General features: G+C 54.3%; 1 protein-coding gene across 3 annotated transcripts in view; it reads right to left on the reverse strand.

Annotated features, from left to right (window-relative positions):
* LOC130030209 (minor histocompatibility antigen H13) overlaps nucleotides 1-20003 on the reverse strand; it is a 39146-nt gene extending 19143 nt beyond the window's left edge. Inside the window, exons 1-3 of one of the 3 annotated variants that reach the window (XR_008793464.1) lie at nucleotides 19704-20000; nucleotides 6573-6671; nucleotides 232-314 (exon numbers count right to left, since the gene is read on the reverse strand). Coding sequence is in view for 2 of the 3 variants with exons in the window: in XM_056121440.1 (XP_055977415.1) it covers nucleotides 232-314; nucleotides 6573-6671; nucleotides 19704-19886 (365 nt within the window). In the remaining variant the exon portion in view is untranslated. Of the gene's footprint in view, nucleotides 1-231; nucleotides 315-6572; nucleotides 6672-19703 lie in introns of all 3 variants that reach the window. The other 2 variants (XM_056121440.1, XM_056121439.1) reach the window with 2 other exon arrangements.
* Between the last annotated feature and the right edge of the window lie 918 nt (nucleotides 20004-20921).

Here is a 20921-nt window from a genome sequence, read left to right on the forward strand (position 1 = left end):
CCACCCCACCCCCCCGTGTGGTGGGGTCAGACGCCCCAGGCTACTCTCAGCCCTGCTCCGGAGGAAGACTGTGGCCCAGAGAGGTTAGAGACCTGGTCCCAGGTCACCCGCAGTTGTGACATGGGGTACGAGAACCCGGCTGGGACAGCCGGCAGAGGCCACGCTCCCCTCCAAGGCCCTCGCCCGTTCCTGGGAAAAGCGGCTTCGAACGCTGCAGAGGCGGCTTCTGACCTGATGGTGTGGGACAGGGCCAGGATTCCCAGCACGAAGAAATACATGGACAGCAAAAGGTTGATGTACTCCTGGGAGAATATCTGAGCAGAAATACAAAGAGAAACAGAAAGTCAGGCCATGAGGAAACCAGTGCGCCCCTTTCTCGCTCTCTTTTATTTTTATTTTTTGTGGGGGGGGGGGAGGCTGGGGGTCTGGGCCACAACAGGGGCTATTCCTGGCTCTGTGCTCGGGAGTGACCCCTGGTGATACCCAGGGCACCATCCATGGTGCTGGGCAAATGGAAGAGGGTGGGCCGAAGAGGCGCAGGCCAGTGCAGGCCCTCAGTGCGGCTCCCCGACCCCTCTCTGGGGTGGGCTCAACCGGCTGAGGTTGGGGAGTGGCGTCAGGGAGACTCTCAGACAGCCCCGGGCCTTCTGGCTTCTGTGGCTATGGGAGGCGGGTGGGGAAAGAACCTCACTGTGGCCTGAGTACTAGGCCCAGCCCTCTGGGGCCCCAGGCGCCAGCCTGTCTGCGCGATGATGGGGGAAGGGGGCATTCTTCCGAGTCTCGAGTCTTCTGCACCCCGGAAACACTCTTCTCGGGCTCCTCCTTGCTCAGAATCCAGGTAGGGCCTGGCAGAGGCCACCTCGGCCCTGGGCACCCTAAGACACAAGCTCTCTGTGCTGCTCCGCTCCCTCAACCCGCGTCTCTGGGCGCTGTGCACCCCCCCCCCCCCCCCGTCACGCCCACAGGTCCGGAGCTCTGTTCCTGGTGTGCCAGACTCTCTCGCAGTGCTCCTGAGCTCTGGGACGGCAGCACCTCACCCCCCCTCCATCACATCACATTTGCTGCGTTATCTTCCGACTCTGTTGCCACCGAGGCTCTCTCACCGGGAGGGACGGGCTCTGGTGGGGGGTGTGGGGAGACGCTGCTGGCAGGGAGCAGGAGGGGAGCTACGGGGGCGCCCCTGCCTGCAGGCTCACTCTGGCCTTGCGTCCACGCGCCACGCTGCCCTCTGCGCAGGCCTCGTCTGAGCCACCATCCCGTGCACCTGCTTCCTGCGGCCCGTCTTCTCCGAGTCTCCACTCAGCTATTTCCTTTTTGTTTCTGTTTTGGTTTCTGGGCCACACCTGGTGTTGCTCAGGGGCTACTCGTGGCTCTCTGCTCAGGGATCACTCTGGGCGGGCTTGGGGGACCTTATGAGATGCTGGGGATCGAACCTGGGTCAGCTGCCTTCAAGGCATGCGCTTTCCCCACTGTACCGTCACTCTGGCCCCTCCCTTACTATTTCCTGCGTCCCTCCTATGTGCTCACCACTGGGGAAGGCCCAGGGAAGAAGCAGACGAGCCCATGGCCTCATGGGGTTTGAGTACCAGTGAGGGAGAAAGAACATCACAGGACCTTTACCCAAAAGACCATCTGGGGGGTCATGGGGACAGGCAGACACAGGGGGCAGGGGGAGTGAAGGGGGAAGAGAGTTGTGCCTCAGCCAGCCAGCCAGCCAGCCAGGGGAAAACTACTGGAAGACAGCTGTGTGGCTGTCAGAGGGTATATCTGAGATGGCAGGAAGGGTGCGTGCAAAGGTCCTGAGGTGAGTGCAGATGGTGCAGGGAAGAGGGAGGGCTGGAGCTGAGGCAATACAGAGTGTACTGTAACTCCCTGAGGAACGGAGACCCTGGGAGGGGTTAGAGAGGCATCAGGGTGAGACAGGCCAGCTGTGATCTGACGCTTAAGAGGCCATCTCTGCTGCTGTGGGGGAGCAGATGGCCCCCTACACCCTTCGGCAGTGGCACCATGAACTGGGGGTGTAGGGGTCTGAAGTCAGTGGCCACAGAGTCCAGGTCTCTCCTGAGAGTGGGAGCTGTAGGCAGTGCTCAGCGGCTGGCAGAGGCTGGGAGAGCAGGGCAGGACAGGGGCGGGCCTTCCGCTTTCCTGGCCCTGCAGAATGGCTTTCACTTCCCGTCTGATCCTGGGATGATCTGCTTGGTGTCAGTCTCTGCCACTGAGCACGGTCTGCGCCGAGGGTGTGGAGGGGTGGGCCCTTCTCGCTGCCGTGTCCCTGGCATCCAGCCCAGACTGGTTGTAGGGAATGAATGAGCGAACAGATCCTGGAGGCTGCACAAGGGGCTGGGTGCCCGTTTCTCAGGCCCGCAGTCGGGTTCTGCTGATGAAGCGGACACTTTTCTGGGGTGTTAACCCTAAGCCTGTCTGACGAGCATGGCTGAACCCCAAGACTCTCACTTCTTTGCGCTTTGGCTGCGAGGAAGGCAGAGCTGTGGCCCCGTCAAGAGCATTTGAGCGGAGGAGCACGTATCTTTGGGACATGGGGTTGGGGCATGGCTCTCGCCCAAGGCTTCTTCTTTTGATCTTATTTTATTTTACTATGATGAGGATGATGATCCGTTTTTGGCTTTTTGGGTCATACCTGACGCTACGCAGGGGTTACTCCTGGCTCTGCACTCAGGAATCACTCCCAGCAGTGCTCGGGGAACCATGTGGGATGCCGGGGATCGAACCGGTGTTGGCTGTATGCAAGGCAAACACCCTCCCTGCTGTACTATCCTTCTGGTCCCTCGATCCTGTTTTAATGGTTTGTTTACTCTAAGTTCTTCCTTTTATGTTTCTTATGTTGTGGGATTTAGGTTCTCTTTCCTTTTGGACCACCACATCTGGGGGTTCTCAAGGTGAAGGGCCATGCAGTATTGGGGATGGAACTGGGGCCAAGCACATGGTTTTGGAGCACAGCCGGCCATGCTCAGGGGGTGACTCCTGGCTCTGCACTCAGTACTCATTCCCCGCAGTGCTCGAGGGACCATACTGGGAAGCCGGATTGAACCTGGGCCGGCCACATACTATTTCTCTGGCCCCAGTTGCCAGAAATTCTTTCGGGAAACCCTGCTGCAAGATAAACTCTGAAGTCATAAAAACGTGAAAGGGTTCTGAGGAAAGGGTATACCATGAGCACTCGGCACAGACCCGAGAAGGACCTGCTGAGGGGCCACAGACAGACACGGCACACACTCGGACTCGGGGAAAGCAGACTCGGGCCCAGCACACAGGGACACACCAACACCAGCAACGTGACCAGGAGACACACAGCTGAGAACATGACCCAACGTGACGGAGCAGGAGCCTCTGGTGAAGGAAATGCAGCTGGGGGTCGAGGTGGATTTCAGGGGTGATGCAGAAGGAAAAAAAATGAGAAGGCTCTAGCATGGACTGATGATGGAGTGCCATGATTTGAAAGAGAAGATAAATTCAACTATTTACCCAGGAAAAAAGGGGGAAAAAAACCCCAGTGACTACCTAATTTGGCATAGGCTTGTTTTGTTTTGTTTTGGGGGTGACACTTGATGCTTCAGAGGGTGCTACTCTCGGCTCAGTGCTCAAGGGTGGTGCTTGGAGGACCATATGGTGCCCAGGGATGGTACCCGAGGCCTCCTGCAAACAAAGGTTGTGCTTAGCCCATAGAACTATCTCTTCAGCCTTCGATGTGCTCTTTTCTGTTTGTTTTTGGGCCACACCCAGTGGTGCTCTGGGATCAGGCCTGGCAGGGCTCAGAGGACCATGTGGGGTACCGGGGATCAAACCCAGGTGGGCTGCATGCAAAGCAAGCACCCAGCCCACTGTTCCATCTCTCTGGCTCTCCTTGATTAATTTTTAATTCTCTCTTAGAGAATTAAAACCAGAATGACTTTTTCTGCTTCAAATGATGGAGGCAGTGGAAGTCGGCCATGTGCCGGCCTTTTGGGTCGCACCCAGTAAAGCTCAGGGCTTACTCCTGGCGCTGCACTCAGAAATTACTCCTGGTGGACCTCAGGAATCATATGGGATACCAGGGATTGAACTCGTGTTGGCTGCGTGCAAGGCAAACACCCTCCCCTCTGTACTATTGCTCTGGCCCCTTGCTGAAACTGTTACAAAGTGGAGTTCTGAAGGAGTTGGATGAAACTGAAACAGGAAACAGGTGCAGGTAATGCAGGTGAGATGCAGAAAGCTGATCCCTAAGGCTGGGAGTGTAGGTTGGTTCAATCACTTTGAAGAGATCTAGCACTATCTCTAGAGACGTTGTTTCTATCGCAGACACACTTGAGGCTCTGCACACATGCCAAGCTGTGCATATGTGCAGGGGGATGTTCAGGGCATCCCGGCACTGTGCAAGGTCCCAGAAGTCTGCAGGGTTATTTCTCTGAACACGGTCATGAGCAGCTCTTGAAAGAAATGAGAGCTGTAACGGTGTGGATAAAAATATCTCCATGGTGAGAATAAACACATTCTCATATACAGTGATACACTTACTTTTAAATTTTAGCAAAACAGATTCAAAAGAAATCATATTGAGGATATCTGTCCCTTTGTGCCTTTAGGTTGAAAACCACTGTTTTGGTGGGGGTGGATGGTTAGGCCATACCTGGTGGTGGTCGGGGGTCATTCCTGACAGTGCTTGGGGGAAAACATGGTTCTGGGAATGGAGCAGGGGTCGAGTACGTGTGGAGCAAAGCACCCTAACACCTATACTACTCACTCCAGCGTCTTGGTGAAAAAACATAGAAACCATGAATTATACATAACCATGTTTTTTAAGGCCCCCCAAAGCAGGAGGCCTGGGGACCCCAACAGCAATTCTTGGCCAACTGGGTCTTGGCATGCGCTTGGGGATACTGATCAGGCCATGGTCCCAGGATTACTTGGGTCAGCTGAGGTGCTGCAGGCCTTCAGGGCTACCCCCAAGTGCTTAGGGAGCCTCCAGGGCTGCTCCCAGTGATGCTTTAGGGACCACGAGTTGTCGGGAATTGAACCTAGTTTAGGTGCTTACTAGGCCTGTGCCCTAGCCATTATACTATCTCTGGTCCCTGGACATGTTATTATTTAAAAATATATATAGTTTCTGGTTTGGGGGGCATACCCATTGGTACTCAGGGCTTACTCCTGGCTCTGTGCTCAAAGATCACTCCTGGAAGTGTTCCGGGAGACCATATGTAGTACCAGGGATTGAACCTCGGTCAGCTCTGTGCAAGACAAACATGGTACTTGCTGTACTACTGCTCTGACCCCACAGACATATGACTTTAAAATTTAGATTAAAATACATCCTAGAGGGGCCTGTGTGGTGGCTCAAAGAGCTGGTATAAGCTCTGCATGAAAGAGGCCCAGGTTTGGTCCTGGCACCATATGTCCCTGAGCACTGCCAGGAGTGTTCCCTGAGCAGCGAGCTGGGTGTGGCACAAAAACCAAAGAACAACAACAACAAAATAGCATTCCTGAGAAAACTGCAACGACCAGGAAGGAAAGTGCTTGGATTGCACTAACAGTACAAGAAAACGTAGGACACAGCACTTTGGTTACGAGAGGATCATAAACAGGCTTCTGGGGAATCTGAAGGTGCTCATGGCACCAGGCTCACTGTGAGTATCTCTGTGCACCCCCACCCCTGCCTGGAATTTCCCCCCCTCCTTTTAAGGTTTCGGTACCTATCACTTTTATTATCAGAAAAGTTTTATTTTATTTATTTATTTTGCTTTCTGGGTCACACCCGGCTTTTGCACAGGGGTTACTCCTGACTCTGCACTCAGGAATTACTCCTGGCAGTGCTCAGGCGACCATACGGATGCTGGGAATTCAACCTGGGTTGGCCACGTGCAAAGCAAATGCCCTAACCACTGTGCTATCGCTCTAGCCCCTCTCAGAAAAGTTTTAGAGAATATTAAAAAAAAAATTAAAAAAGGGTATGGGTATTTTGCAGAAACATGAGAATGCTCAGGATGCTGTTAACGTGAGTGGGAAAAGCAGCTACGAGACTGCAGACACCACGCGGTCACAGCCACGAAGAAGCCGCCCGGGGAAGGGCGGGAGGACACACCTCGGCCGGAAGCCCGTGGCTGTCTCTGGCAGTGGGGTTTTGGAGGACTGCTGCTTTCCCCTTTTTACTTTTCTGTGTTTTCCAGGTTTTCAACACTGAGCCGGTGTAACTTTTACTAGGAAAATAAACCTCGATAAATTAAAAAACAAACAAAAAAGGCAATTAGTATGGTAGAGGCATGTCGAAGACACAAGCTATACACCCCATCCCCGTACACACGGTACAAAGAAACCAAACTGGAGCCACAAAAAAAAAAAAAAAAAAAAAAGCAAAAAAAGCTACCTGGAGTTAAAAAATAAACTTGGGAAGAACTATCAAGCACCAACAGCGCTAGTCTGGGCGGAGGGTGGTGGGGCTGTGGGGAGACTATCTTCTCCTGCTCTTAAAAATTTTCTTTTTCTTCCCTTTAAATAAATGAACATGCATTACCCCTGTGATGGGGATAAATAAAATGAAGCTATTTTTAAACCAAAGGGCACAGAGCTGGCCAAGGACTTACTTTGAAGAAGAGGTAGAGCCCCAAGAGCGTGCAGCTGGCGATGATGGGAAAGCGGGCGGCGTCCCGGCTGGTGATGGTCTCTGGCATGTCCGAAGCGTTCTGGGGGAAGAGAGTGACCCCTGAGTCGCTGTGGGAGCCGTGTATTGGCACGGACCCGAAGCCCCAGAAGCCCAGAACCAGGCTGCTCCTGATTCAGTCATGGGCCCTGCTGCTTCCCACATTTCCCAACCTCAAGGCTCTTGAATTTGGTGGCCCAGGGGGGCCCCAGCGACCCTGCGGCAAGACATTCTAAGTGTCCACGGAGGAGACGGGCACTGGCAGGGTTTGGACAATAGTGGCAGACCAAAGGAGAACCAGAACCAGTCTTCTTTTTATGGGAGGGTCACACCCAGTGATACACAGAGGTTGCTCCTGGCTCTGCCCTCAGGAATTACTCCTGGCGGTGCTTGGGGGACCATATGGGATGCTGGGACTCGAACCCGGAGCGGCTGTGTGCAAGGCAAATGCCCTACCTGCTGTGCTATGGCTCCAGCACTGGAACCAAGTCTTCTTAAGGATTAGCAAAGGCAGAGGCTGGGAGCCCTTCATCCTGAGGGATGAGTACTTATGAGTAAACAAACCAAAAGCAACGGAGAGGATGAGGGTTGAAACCAGACAGGAGAAGACACCAACTATAAGCACAAGCAACTCTTTGCAAAACTTGACTGAAAAAAAAAAAAAAGAAAAAAAAGTTACTAGAATCTGTTAAGTTATAAGCACAGGGGCTGAAGCTGTATAGTTCAGCAACTGGTTCTACTTGGCACCTTAAAAAAAAAAAAGAAATCAACTAGTAGGGCTGGAGAGATAGTACAGTGGGTAAGCACATGCCTTGCATGTGGACTACCTGAGTTCATCCCCGAGCACACAGCCAGGAGGAAGCCCTGAATGCAGCCAGGTGCGGCCACACCTTCAGCACCACCCCTCTCTGCAAAGAACCCGCAAATTTTTTAATGGTAGATGCTCTAGTTGACAACAATGTGATCAGGGTAAAGAGCTGAAGGAGGATAAATATTTACATAAATAACTGAGTCCTGGGCTGTAAGGAGAGTGTAAGAAGCACGTGTAAACAGTGTGAAGAGCAGGCTCTGTACAGGGAAGGAAGGCCTGGTCTGTCCATGGTACTGCATGTCCCCCAAGCACCACTCAGATAATCTCGTTACTGGGCCAAGCCAAGAAGCCCGGGCACTTTACATATGATCCCAGAGCATCACACCAGGAGTCAGTCTGAGCAACGCCTGGTGCAGGGCCCCTCACAACAAACACGGCCAGAGAGATAGTGCAGGGGGTTTAGGTGCTAATCTTGCACAGGGCTAACCCGGGTTTGCACCCCGGCAACCAGCACTGCTAGGGACAGTGATTCCAGATCACAGGAGTAAGTCCTGCACACTGCTGGGTGTGGCCCCAAAACTCACCCCCCCAAAAAAAAACAACAAACCAAAAACCAAACCAAACCAAACCCCTATCCAAAAAACAAATCGAAGTAATTTCAGTGTATGAAAATGGAGAATTGGGGGGCTGGAGCGATAGTACAGTGGGTACAGCATTTGCCCTGCACGTGGCTGACTCCAGTTCGATCCCTGGCATCCCATATGGTTCCCCCAGCACTGCCAGGAATAATTCCTGAGTGCAGTTTCAGAAGTGACCCCTGATGCAGAAAGGGGAAAAAAAATTGGGAGTTGAAATATCTGTTAACACAAGAACGAACTCATAAGAGAAGGCAGACTTTCTCAAAACCACCTGTAACAGAGTAACTCTGCTCTAAGCAAGTAAGGCACAGTCCAAAGCTTTCAGGATGATCTTAGGATGCTCTCCTGGATCCGTCTGCGAGGCACAGCCCTCCTACAAAGGCTTCCCAGCCGTGCTCACCAGGACGAGCCTAGTCCCCAGCTGCGATTCCCATGCCACTTTACATGGCCGGTTCCATTTTACAGCACAGCTAGCAAAGTCCTGGTGCTACCAGATTCCATGTCTGCTCACGCTAATGGGGCGTTTTCTCCCCAAGAGCCCCAGGCTCATCACAGAGCCCAGGTGCCCCGTCACAAGTCTGTGCTATGAATAAGACCTTGACATCCCTGGTGTGAGGAAAGATCTGTTCAGCACCAGCGTCTCAGTGGTAATTCAGATCAGAGCCACCTTGCCAATGAGGCAACACATATTACTACAGGGTCCTTGGCGTGTGTGTGTGTGTGTGTGTGTGTAGGAATCCTGGCTCAGGGTGGAAGCTGCAGAAGATGATGAGGGCATAGGAAAGCAAGCCCCGGCGAGGTCGATGGAAGACAGAGATGCGGGGAACAAACCCCACTGGTTTGTGACAAATGGGTTAAGGCAGCTGGGGAGGGTAACCTGCAGGCCTCCAGCTGGAAACTGGACATGGCAGACACCTGGAAAAGAGTCACGGAAATGGAAACCGCAATGACCCCAAACCTCCGGGAAACCGTTGACTCTCTCTAGTAAGGGAAGTGCAAAGGGAAGGGTGTAGCTTCGGTGCTTTTTCTAGCAGGACGGCAGCAGTGCCGGTTTGGTGACATAGGGAGCGGGTGATGCTGTGGCTGCAGGAACGCCCCGCCCTGGGGACAGGGGAGCACACCTGGGCAGGACAGATCAGTCTTAGCTGCACACACGGTTTGAGCCAGCAATTTCACTTCTGGGGAGTTTTCCGATAGAAAGAAACTATATAAGTGGGGGAAAAAAAAAACAACCAAACCAAACACGACACAAATACAAAGCATAGCTAAGACTGTCACTGCTCTAGTAATGGCTGGGGGACTGAGACAAACCATTTGTTCTCTGTGTCTCAGTTTCCTCATCTCTAGCTTCACTGACCTCGGAAAAGGCTAAGGGCTTAATAACCCAAGGGAGGGACAGGATGCCGGGGTGTGAATCACAGCAGGGCTGCAGACGAGCAGTGAAACCCTGGGAGGCACCAAAGAGGTTGGTGACTGCTTCTGACATATCGACATGGGCCTGGCAGACCCTCTTGGTCCCTTGCTGCCCTCTTGGTCCCTCCATGGCAGCACCGAGGGGCAGTGGGACCACCGGCCTCCCCTTGCTTCCCAGCCCTCGGTGCTGCCTTTGGGGAGTGTGCACAGCACGGCACAGGCCAATGCCTCACCCCTGGGTACCACCACGAGCCCCGGCTGCTTCCTCTGCAGCAGTGCACAAAGCCAGTGAGATGAGACAGCTTCTGACTTGGTGCTCACAGGCCGGCAGGCAAAGACCCCCCCCGAACATGGGACACCCCACTGGAGGGATGGGATAAGAACTGCAGGCCAGTGCTGAGCGTTCCCAGGCGGACTCGTGGTCCTGCTTCCTCCTGGCAGGGGAACCTGGACACGCCGTCTCCTCAGCCCTGGCGCTTGTGCTGTCAGGGTCCTGAGTGGGGCACTGGCCATCACTCCTGCTAGACTCCGGATCGGAAGTGTCAGAGTGTGTAGGGGACACAGGAGAAAGCAGGAGACGGCCGCCAGCACCAGGTGGCCCTGGGCAGAGGCTCTGGGTCCCATTCTTGGAGCTGCTGGAGCCAGGCTGTTTGCTCTGGGTGGAAGGAAAGCAGGTACCCGATGGACATGGGGAGCACAGCACATGGGGAAGGCTCCAGGGGGCTCTGGCTTCACCGAGACCAGCAGGAAGCTCTTGGTCACACACTCCTTTCAATTCCCCCCCCCCCTATTTCCGGGTGAGAAGAGGTTTAGTACTATCTGATGACAGACCAAGGCCGGACAGACACCCCACCTCGGTGTGGTGGGTGACTGTAGGATAACACTGTTTTGTCCTTCCTGCATAGCCTCAGGTAGTTTAGGTTTATTGGGTTGCTCCCATCACAGTGTTCCCATTCCTCTGTGTTTATTTGTAACTTCTTTCTTTGTGCTCTGTTGACTTGTAAATATTGTTTTTTTCTTCTCCCTGCATCCTTTGCATAGTTTATTCAGAGCAATGTCCTTTTAGTATGGACACAAGAAGACTTTTGTTGTGTGACTCTCAGTGATATTTTCCTCCTGGGCATCTGTTCTCTCACCTAAGCCTCAGCTGCCCTTTCTTCCTAGGGCCCCCAAAAGCAGGGTCCTGAAGAGGGACTGGATGGAACCAGGGCAAGCAGTAAGCTATGTGCTACCCTGGCATCGAGATGGGCCTGGCCAAAGTGCCATAATGCTTAACTATAAGTTAAGAACTTGGTCATGGACAAATGTGGTCATGATCCAAAAATTAATAATTTGATTCGGACCCTGCTAGGGTTAGGAATGATTAATCTGTCCTGAGCGCTGTAGTCTGAGACTGTGGCAAGATGTTCCCAGGAGAGCTACCCTACAAGCCTCAATGTTATCTCTGTGACTATACAAAAATAACTAGTATTTCGATGTTGATTGAGTTATTGGACTGAGGAAAGGAAAAAAACACCTTAGGAGGTATTTTGCCTGGGGCAGTCAGGAAGGGCTTTGGAATACCTTTTAGGTGGTGTTCCCTTTGAACTTGGTGGGCCCTCAGGAACGGATTTCTTTCTTTCTTCTTTTTTTTGCTTTCTGGATCACACCCAGCCGATGCACAGGGGTTACTCCTGGCTCTGCACTCAGGAATCACTCCTGGCGGTGCTTGGGGGACCATATGGGTGCTGGGAATCGAACCTGGCTCAGCCGCATGTAAGGCAAATGCCCTACCCGCTCTGCTATTTGCTCCAGCCCCAGGAAGGGCTTTCTTAGGTTGATTTTGCTACCTGACTGGGTGCAGTGTCAGCCCAGAGTATAGGGGTGCTGGAAACGAAGAAAGCTGGAGAGAGAGGAGGGCGGCATGACGGACCATGGAGAGGCTAGCAAGGGGGACAGAGAGAGAAGAATGTAGAAGAATACAGGAGCAGGCAGCAGGCATGTGGAGAGAGAGAGAGAGAGAGAGAGAGAGAGAGAGAGAGAGAGAGAGAGAGAGAGAGAGCGCCCAGGCTGCAAGATGAAGCACAGAGAGATGAGCGGGAGAGACAGAAGGGACGGGAATGAGGAGCAGTGAGAGACTAGAATGGGAGGCTCAGAGAGGCAAGTGGGGAGAATGGAATAAACAGCATCTGATCAATCAACTGGCTTGGCCCTCAGTTTCCTCCGCTGTCTGTTCCATGGCCTGGGCCGCCCTGGCTTGGGGAGCTTCCCGGGACCCCCCCACCCCAAAACCTGGGCGGCCAGGGGAAGAGCCTTCAGGGCCACCCCCTGGGGGCCCTCAGAGTTTTATAGAGGTGACAGTTATGAACGTGCCTCGGCTGCAGCCCCAAGTGAGCAGGGAAAGTGGCCAGACAGGAACAGCAGCCTGGACGGCCTCACAAGAGCTCTCTGGCTCCTCTTAAGTGCTTCATAGGATTTTATGCTCACGAAACCCATGAAGAACAGGCACTTATATTTATCTGTATTTTGGGGGCCACACCCAGTGGTTCTCAGGGAACCACAGGGAACTGAGAACCGAACCCAGGACTCTTGCACGCAAAGCTCCAGCTTCCGGCATGCTCTCTCCAGCCACAGACCCCACTTGTCCCCAAAGCCGGAACTTGGGTAACAGTTATTTTATAGACAAGGAGACGGAGGCTCAGAGAGGTCAAGGAACCTGAGCAGGTCATGAAGCTAGTGAGCCAGGACTCAACTGAGACAATGTAGGTCTAGTGCCTGACCTCCTGGCCACCCTGCCTCAGGTGGCCTCCACCTGACCTACATGAAGATCTCTGCAGGACAGCTGTGACAAGATGCCCAGGAGCCTGTGACCTTTCAGAAGGACAGACTCCTAAAGGCACAGAACTTTTTTTTGGGGGGGGGGGTCACACCTGGCAATGCACAGGGGTTATTCCTGGCTTTGCACTCAGGAGTTACTCCTGGTGGTGCTCAGGGGACCATATGGGATGTTGGTTCAATGCTGGGAATTGAACCCGGGTTGGCTGCATGCAAGGCAAATGCCCTACCCGTTGTACTATCGCTCCTCCCCCAGGCAACAGAACTTGAGGCGCCAGAGAGTGGGTGGGGAACCTGCCTTGCATGTGGTCGACCCTGGCACTGTCAGTGTGGTCTTCCCGAGACATGAACAAAACTTCTGCAGTTAGGAAAATACGACAAGTTGGCTGGATTATAGTTCCAAGCATTTCAGGCTTAACACTGGGGTGTCCTTTCTCCTGCAGAGAGCTTAGGTTAACTGAACTACTCACTCTAGTGCTCCTGCGGGCGCTCCCAATCCTCTGTGTTTATCTTTACCCTCTCCTGTATGTTCTTCTTCCCCTGTCAGTCACAAATAACTCCAAGTCAGACACGGTAACTTGTAAAGTCAAACATCCTGATGGCTCTGTACATCTGTCAAACTGACTTAAGCCTCAGTTGCCCTTAGATTGACCTTAGTTCCCACACCTCAAAAGGAGCATCCCGCCTAGGGACTTGGATGGAGCCAGGGCAGGTCGTAAACTACCCTGGCTTGGACGTGGGACAGCCTAAGGGCCATGAAGTGTAGTAAGAGCAGTCATGCAACAAACTATCATGACCCAAAAACAAGTAATGAGTAAGGACCCTGCTGGGGTTAGAAAAGACCGACCTGGCCTGAGGACTGTGGTCTGGGAAATGTAGCGAGTCATTCCCCAGGAAAAGCCACCCTTTACCACGCGTCCAGAGAGACCATTTGAGCTTAATCTAGGGTATAGATAAAAGCCTTTACCTCTTACTGCTTATACAAAATGACTAGAAATATTAAGCAAATGTATTATGAGTGCTTAAATGGTTTACCAGTAAAGGAAAAGAGAAAGCAATAGGCCTCTAGATGGAATTCGGCCGAGTGGATCACCTAGAAGGAATCTTGAGTACTGAAGCCCCGAGGTGGAATTTAGTTGTTGAGTGGATCTCTTAGAAGAATCTCCCCTGAAGGAAGGGCTTTACATCTTCATTGTTTAGGCTGATGTTCAACCACATCAATGTGTAACTGCTGCCCTCCAACCCTTCCGGTTTCTCTATCATAATCCTGACTGACTTAAATAAACTGCCACTAGTTACCAGCCTGTGGACCCATTCCATCATCCATCAGCTGGTGGACAGTCATCGGCCCTGAACGTGCCAGGGGTCCCCCCAGTCCCTGTGGGATGGTGACTGAGACCTAAGTCGTTAGAACTGTCTTCCAATTCAATTTGGAATTTTAAAGCAGACGCTCTTATGCAAATGCAGTTGCTCCTGAAACACAACCATAATGAGAGTGTAGAGAGTGGGGGGCGGGGGCAGAGACAGATACAAATAGGAGAAATAAATTTAGCTTCCAGTGACAATCTGGATGTACAGCTACTGGGGCTGCGGGGATGGCGGAGATGCCCAGCTCCAGCCACCGATGCAGCGTGAGGATCAGGCCATGCCCTAGGAGCATGAGTCCGTTCTGCTGGTCTGTGGCTGCAGCCGTGCAGCCCACGGTCTCCACCTCCACCCCCGACACTCACTCCCCACTGCATAATTCTACTTCCTGAGCATTTCCTGACCTGCCCCTGCCCCCACTCCTTCAGCCCACACTCCGGGGCAAGTGCATAATTAAACTCCATCCCTAGTGATCACGGACCCAGCCAGGTGCTCTTTCTAGACCAGATTATGTCACACTTCTTCTCATGAATGTCTGGAAAGGGAACATGAAAAGGCCACTGAGCAGGAAGCAAGGTCACCAGAACTGCCTCTGTGGTGGCCGATTTGGAGACGTCCATCTCAACCAAATATGCAGAGACCTTGACCCAGAAAATCAATGTTGAGGAATTCTGCTTGACAAGTACAGACAGGGGCTAGAGCCAGAGTAGTGTGGGTAGAACCCTTCCACTGCATGTGGCTAACCTGGCGCCACACAGGGCCAGCTGAACCTCACCGGGAGTAGTGATCTCTGAGGACAGAGCCGGGAGTAAACCCGGAGTACTACAGGGTGGGCACCAAAAAATCATAAAGTCTTCATAGGACCACAAGCAACATTAAAAACAAAACCAAACCAAAAAACCCCACCCCTGATACACAGACAAGGCTGGCACACCTGCCTGGCATATGCAGGACCCTGGTTTGACCCCTGGCATGGCAGGGTCTACTGAGTACAGTTGTACTGTATTGAAGGGGTCCCCAGCATTGCTGAGATCCAAACAAAACACACAGACACGTGTCAATACCAATGTATGAGATTACACTCAGTACAACTGGTTAATGGCCAAAGACTGGCACAACCTACAGCACGGATGGAGAAATGAAACCAGGATCTCTCACACTTGTAAAGACGTCAGAAGCACCCAGCTCATGAAAATGCTGGGGTTGATCTGCATTTTTTGGATAGAGTGTTGACTTTTTTTGTAGTTCCCAGGTGACATGGATGCTGGTGGTCTCCGGGCTGTTTTATTTTACTTATTTATTTTGGGGGTCACACCCAGCAGTGCTCAGGGCTTACTGCTGACGAGGCTCAGAAGACCCTAAAGGATGCTGGGGACTGAACCCGGACGGGCTGCATGCAAGGCACGCATCCACCCTGGTACTATGGCTCTCCAGGTTTCTGTTTTAGCGTCACTGCTCCCAAAAACTGCAGGGCAGGGATGGGCCACCGAGCAGTGGTCAAGGACCATGACTGCCATCCCAACTATACCGACATTTTGTACTTTTTGTTTTGGGGCAACCTCTGGCAGATCTTGGGGACCATGTGGAGTGCCAGGGATCCGCCCAGGCCAATGGCATGTAGGCAAGCATCCTACCAGCTGTACCATCTGACCGGCCCTTGTGCTGATATATTTGACCTACAAACACATTTAGTGAAAGACGTGTACAAGAGTGTCGACACAGTAAATACAAGTGAATGAACAGAAGCCGTGACACACTAAAATAAAGTCACTTAGAAGCGGGGAAAGCACATGCTAATGACCTAAAATTCAGTTTGCTTTCTTTCCTGTGTGCTCAGGGAACTGAACCAGCATCAACTGTGTCCAAGGCAAGTGCCTTCCCCACCGTACTATGTCTCTGACCCTTAGACCCACTCTGGACCAAAGTCTAAAACAGACGGCAGTACCTGGTCCTGGGGAGGAGTATCAGGTGGTTAGGTGGGAGAGAAAATTGTCAAACCCTGTGTGAAATGAGGTAAATCGCCAATGAATTGTCATAGGAAAATGACCAAGATATATTGAAGGGGGAAAAACAGGCAAACTGCTGTCTAGAGGTATGTGCTATGTGATTCCACCGAAACATGAATATATGTAGGCACATACTTAACACCAAATAGGCAACTGGGCTACTTTCAGGGTAGTAGTCAATTTTCATTGAGGGAGAGGGAGAGGGGGGAGGGGGGAAAGGAAAAGAGAGAGAGAGAGAGAGAGAGAGAAAGAAAGAGAGAGAGTGTGTGTGTATGTGTGTGTGTTGTGGGGGTCATAGCTGGTAGTGCCCTGTGGGGCCAGGGCCTGAACCCGGGCCGTGCGCATGCCTTGCCTGTCAGCCATCACTCCAGTCACATCCCCAGTGTGGGCCTTGATGAACAGAAGCCATCGGGCTGCCTTCAGGGGTCTCACCTCAGGACAGCTCCAGACTCCCAGGGAACCTTCCTGCCAGCGCGCCCAAGCCCCAGGACTGGGCTCCCATCGCACCCCTCGCGATCTCCCCAACACACCTGCCAGCCCATCGCTTCCCGTGCCACCCACAGGAGGGGGCGGGCACTCAGCTCAGGCAGCTGGCCACACATCTGTTTCTCCTTGGCGCCAGAGCTGTGAGGGCAGGGCTTGGCTTTCCCTGCCCCAGTGTCCAGGGAACCCAGCTCAGGGCCTGGCACCGGGCAGGAGCCCTGACAAGCTGGCCAGGGGATGGGCTGCTTTGGCCGGGACCAGCTGCCTCCCTCCTGGGAAGGTCTCTGACGGGCGGGACAGGGTTCAGGGCTGCCCCTCCCGGGGCCCCTTCATCCCCACATACTCCAGGTGTTCCACCTTCTCTCCCCGTGGGCTTTCCCCTGCCCTGCTGGCTCTGAAGGGCTCGCTACCAGGAAGAATTCTACCCGTGTGCACATTTCAGGGGACCCTGGGGCTGGATATGGGTGGGCAATCAAAACTCTCTGACCTCCACCAACTTCTCTCTCCTCACCAGATGCAAACATGCCACCTGGGTGGGGCTTTAGAGGCACCCAAAGAGGGAGTCCTAGATTAGGACCGGGGGCACTGGGTGCTGCCCCTACTTGCCACAGAGCGGTCTAGGAGTGTTTCCACCCCACCGACCCTCAGGGGCTTCCTTTGAACGAGGGATGTAACAAAACTGGCAGTTACTTTGAGAATCAGATGGCAAAGGCTTTGTGAACTTGAGGCTAGAGGCTTCCAAACTTACTTGACTTGCTATACTAAAAAACAAAAACACAACCAAAAATACCCATGTCCCCTCAAAAATGGACCTTCTCTAAGAGAGCAAACTGAGAGTGGGCCCTATCCTGCCACTCAACACACCTTTCACTGCACCCATGGCTGCTACTGCGTCCCTGGGTCATTCCAGTGCTGCCTCCAGGGGACCAGAGTGGTATGACCACATTTATTTTTTCGTTTTTAATTTGGGTGCCACACCCCACACAGCTCAGGGCCTACTCCTGGCGTGGGGACACCATATGGGGTGCCAGGGACAGAATCCAGGTCACCCGCGTACAAGGCAAGGGCCCTATCCACCGTTACCATCATTCCAGCCCAGTGGTATGGGCACCCCAGGAACCACTGCTCTGTTCTTCTAGTTACTGGTGGCATATAAGCTAGTCCGGGTCAGGTCGCCTGCAATTCCCTGCAGTTTTGCCCTAGCTGGGTGGTAGGCGATGCTCAGGGAGAAATTTCAGGCTGCTGAGGATCTAAACCTCTTTTTTTTTGCGGGGCGTGGGGAGGGGGAAGGCAAGCCTAGCAGTGTTACAGTTTTACTCTTTTTTTTTCCCTTTCTTTTTGGGTCACACCCGGCAGTGCACAGGGGTTACTTCTGGCTCATGCCCTCAGGAATTACTACTGGAGGTGCTTGGGGGACCATATGGGATGCTGGGAATCGAACCTGGGTCGATCCTGTGCAAGGCAAAAGCCCTACCTGCTGTGCCATTGTTCCAGTCCCCTCCAGGTTTACTCTGGGCTCTGTGCTCAGGGATCATGGTACCCTATGGGGTGCCAGGAACAGAATTCGGGTCGGTTGGGAACAAGGCAGGCACCCTGCCCACTGTACTATCACTCGGGCCCCTCTAGGTCTCTCTTCTGTCCAAGGCCTCGGTGCCAACCCTGCTGGATCCGTCGCCTGCTCCACTTGGCATTAGCTCACATGCTCTCTGCCTACAACATCTGGCTGGCGCTGTCCTTCTCCATCAAGTCTGTCTCCAGCACATAGCTTTCCCTCCTCTCCCGGGTGCATTCCCTTCTCTTCCCAACCTCCTGGAGCACCATCTGCATCACGACCACAGAGCTGGTCATTCAGCCCTCAGCCTAACTTGACCATGCCTGGTGACGGGCTCTGATGCCCTCACCTGGGGCAATAACAGAGGCTCAGAACAGTCTGGGGCCTGGAAGACGTTAATGGAAGAGACTAGGGATTGGGGTGCAGAAGGCACCGAAGGAGGCCCCTCTGACCACACTGCCCTTAGTCCTGACCTATTCAGGATTTCTCCTCCACCAAGGGTCTTCCGGAAAGGCAGGGGAGGGAAGTGGAGGCTACTGACAGCTCTGCTTAGAAGCGGCAAAACAGGGGCTGGAGCGATAGCACAGCAGGTAGGGCGTTTGCCTTGCAAGCGGATGACCCAGGTTCGATTCCCAGCATCCCATATGGTCCCCCGAGCACAGCCAGGAGTAATTCCTGAGTGCATGAGCCAGGAGTAACGAATGTGCATCGCTGGGTGTGACCCCCAACCCCCCCAAAAAAGAAAGTAGCAACACAGAAAGAAGGTCACCTAGGCCCTGCCGGCCACCTCCCCTGTGCATCTGTTCACAGAGCTCCCAGGTGGCGAGCATTCTGATTTTGGGGAAGGAAGAGGGCAGGCCCCAGCCGTTGCTCGAGTTGGGCAACTCAGTCCAGGTCTGAGCTAGTTTCAAGAGCGGCAGCTGTCTGGTTAGCCGCCCTGTGAGCGAAGGCGGCTTCCGCTTAAGATTTCGACTTCAGGCCAGGATGGGCAGAAGCCGCTCAGGGAGCTGCGGTTTGCCAGCCGGCCGGAGGAGAGGGGGCCAGAGAGGCGAAGCCGCCTCACAACAGTTCAGACGGAGCTGAGGAGTGAGGAAAAGGCCGACGAATGAAAGGAAGTCAGAAGAGGCAAAGAGCTAGAATCCTCTAGAGTGCCTGACAGGGCAGAGTTAAGGAAGACCAAGGATGCTTCTGCCCAGTCTGGCCAAGGAGCTGACAGCAGCCCAAGCAGACAGGACTGGTTTGGGGGAGTGGGGGGGACGACACAGTGACTGGTAGTATGAGACTCTGAGAGAGGGTCAGGATCTGGGCTCGGGCAATGGTTAGGTGGGGCTGCAGGGAGGGGAAATCCACAAAGCCAAGGGTCAAATACAGGCTGGGGGAAAAAAAAAAAAGAGGTCCTGACGGTGCCTGGTTCAGAGGAGCAGTTCCTGAATGCGATGCAGATGCAAGACCAGAACAAAACCCCAAATGACCCCCCATCCCCTCCCCCATATAAAACTGGGTGCTGCGGGACAGCGGCGTCTGGGGCGAGGGCCAGGTGTGGGTTTGGGGAGGAGTACATAAAGGGCCACCGGGGCCGTGGTCAGTTGGGCGCTGCCGGCCGGTGTGCGTCCTGGGGTGTCGGAGGGCGGCGCCGACCCTCGGCCAGGGATGGCACCAGCCCGAGTCAACCGGGGCGGGGTGGGGGGGGGCGGTTCTCAGGGACCACCGCGCCCCGGGGCAGGGCGGGGGCGGCGCCGAGCTCGGGATGGGCTGGGGGCGCCTGCTCCAGATGGGACGAGCGGCCGGCGCCTAGGGCGGGGCGGGGCGGAGCGGGCCGGACTGGACCCCGCAGGGTCGGGGCCAGGCGGGTGGGCACCGCGGGGCGCGGCGGGGCGGGCGGGATGCTGGGCGGGACGCGCCGGCGGGCTGCAGGGCTGCAGGGCAGGAGGGCGGAGGGCGGGAGGGCGGCGGGGCCCGGCGCCGGGGAGATGCTGGTGCCCCCGGGCCCTACCTTGCCGCGGGCGCAGCGCACCGAGCGCAGGGCGCCGAAGAAGATGGGCAGCAGCGCCATGAGCAGGAGGCTGCCGTAGGCCAGCGCGATGCCCTCGGGCGTGGACGGCGGCCGCGCCGTGCCGTTGGCGGCGCCGCTGGCCTCGGCGCTGCCGTTGTGCGGGTCGCTGAGGGCCGGGTCCATGGCGAGGCGGCGCTCGGGCTCCGGCTCCGGCTCCGGCGGCGGCGGCGGCGGGGGCGGCGGCGGCGAAGCGGAAGGGAAGACGGACACTGCGGGGGGGAAAAGCCACGTTCCCCTAAAGCAACAGGAAGTGACGTCCGCCCGGCCGGGGCCCCGCGCGCAGGCGCGCTCCCGGCCCCCCGCCCGCGCGCCCTCTAGCGGTGGCGGAGGAGCGGGCGCCGCGTTGCTAAGCAACTGCTTAGCGGTCGTCAAAGGAACGCTGGACCGCGGCCAGAGGAGGCATCCCGGGGAGATCCGAGAACCCTTCCAGGCCTCTGTTCCAGACGCCTTCTCAACCCGAGGCTGACCGAGTTCTCATCCCGACAGAGTCTCATCCCGACGGCTAAGAGTTTATTCAGGCATGCCGCCATTCACTATTGGGTCCTTGCTTTACTCCTTAAATAATTGAGTATTCTGTATTCATCATCATCATCATCATCATCATCATCATCATCTTTACTTTTTTTTTTTTGCTTTTTTGGGTCACACCCGGCGATGCACAGGGGTTACTCCTGGTTCTGCACTTAGGAGTTACTCCTGACGGTGCTCAGGGGACCATATGGGATGCTGGGAATCGAACCCGGGTTGGCCGCATGCAAGGCAAACGCCCTACCCGCTGTGCTATCTCTCCAGCCCCATCATCTTTATTTTTGGATTTCCCAAGTATTGCTCAGAGATTTTTCAACCTGGCCGGAGGTTCAATGCAAGGGCTTGAGGATGCGAGTCTGCTTGGATTCTTGTGGTCCCTCTGGTTACCAGGCCACACTAGTGATGCTGAGGGCCACTAGGGCCATGGGATGGAGCTGGGATCAGCTGCATGCAAAACTTGGCCCTAAACTTCTATATTATCTATGAAGGCCTTGAGTATCCCATTACATCCTAAGCATCTAGACTCTAGTGGATATAGACAAAAAATTCATCTTTGACTTCACAAGTCTTGCTTTTTTTTTTCTTTTTTGGGTCACACCCAGCGATGCACAAGGTTTACTCCTAGTTCAT

Source organism: Sorex fumeus, unplaced genomic scaffold, assembly GCF_029834395.1.
Source record: "Sorex fumeus unplaced genomic scaffold, SorFum_2.1 ptg000044l, whole genome shotgun sequence".
Classification (NCBI taxonomy): Eukaryota; Metazoa; Chordata; class Mammalia; order Eulipotyphla; family Soricidae; genus Sorex; species Sorex fumeus.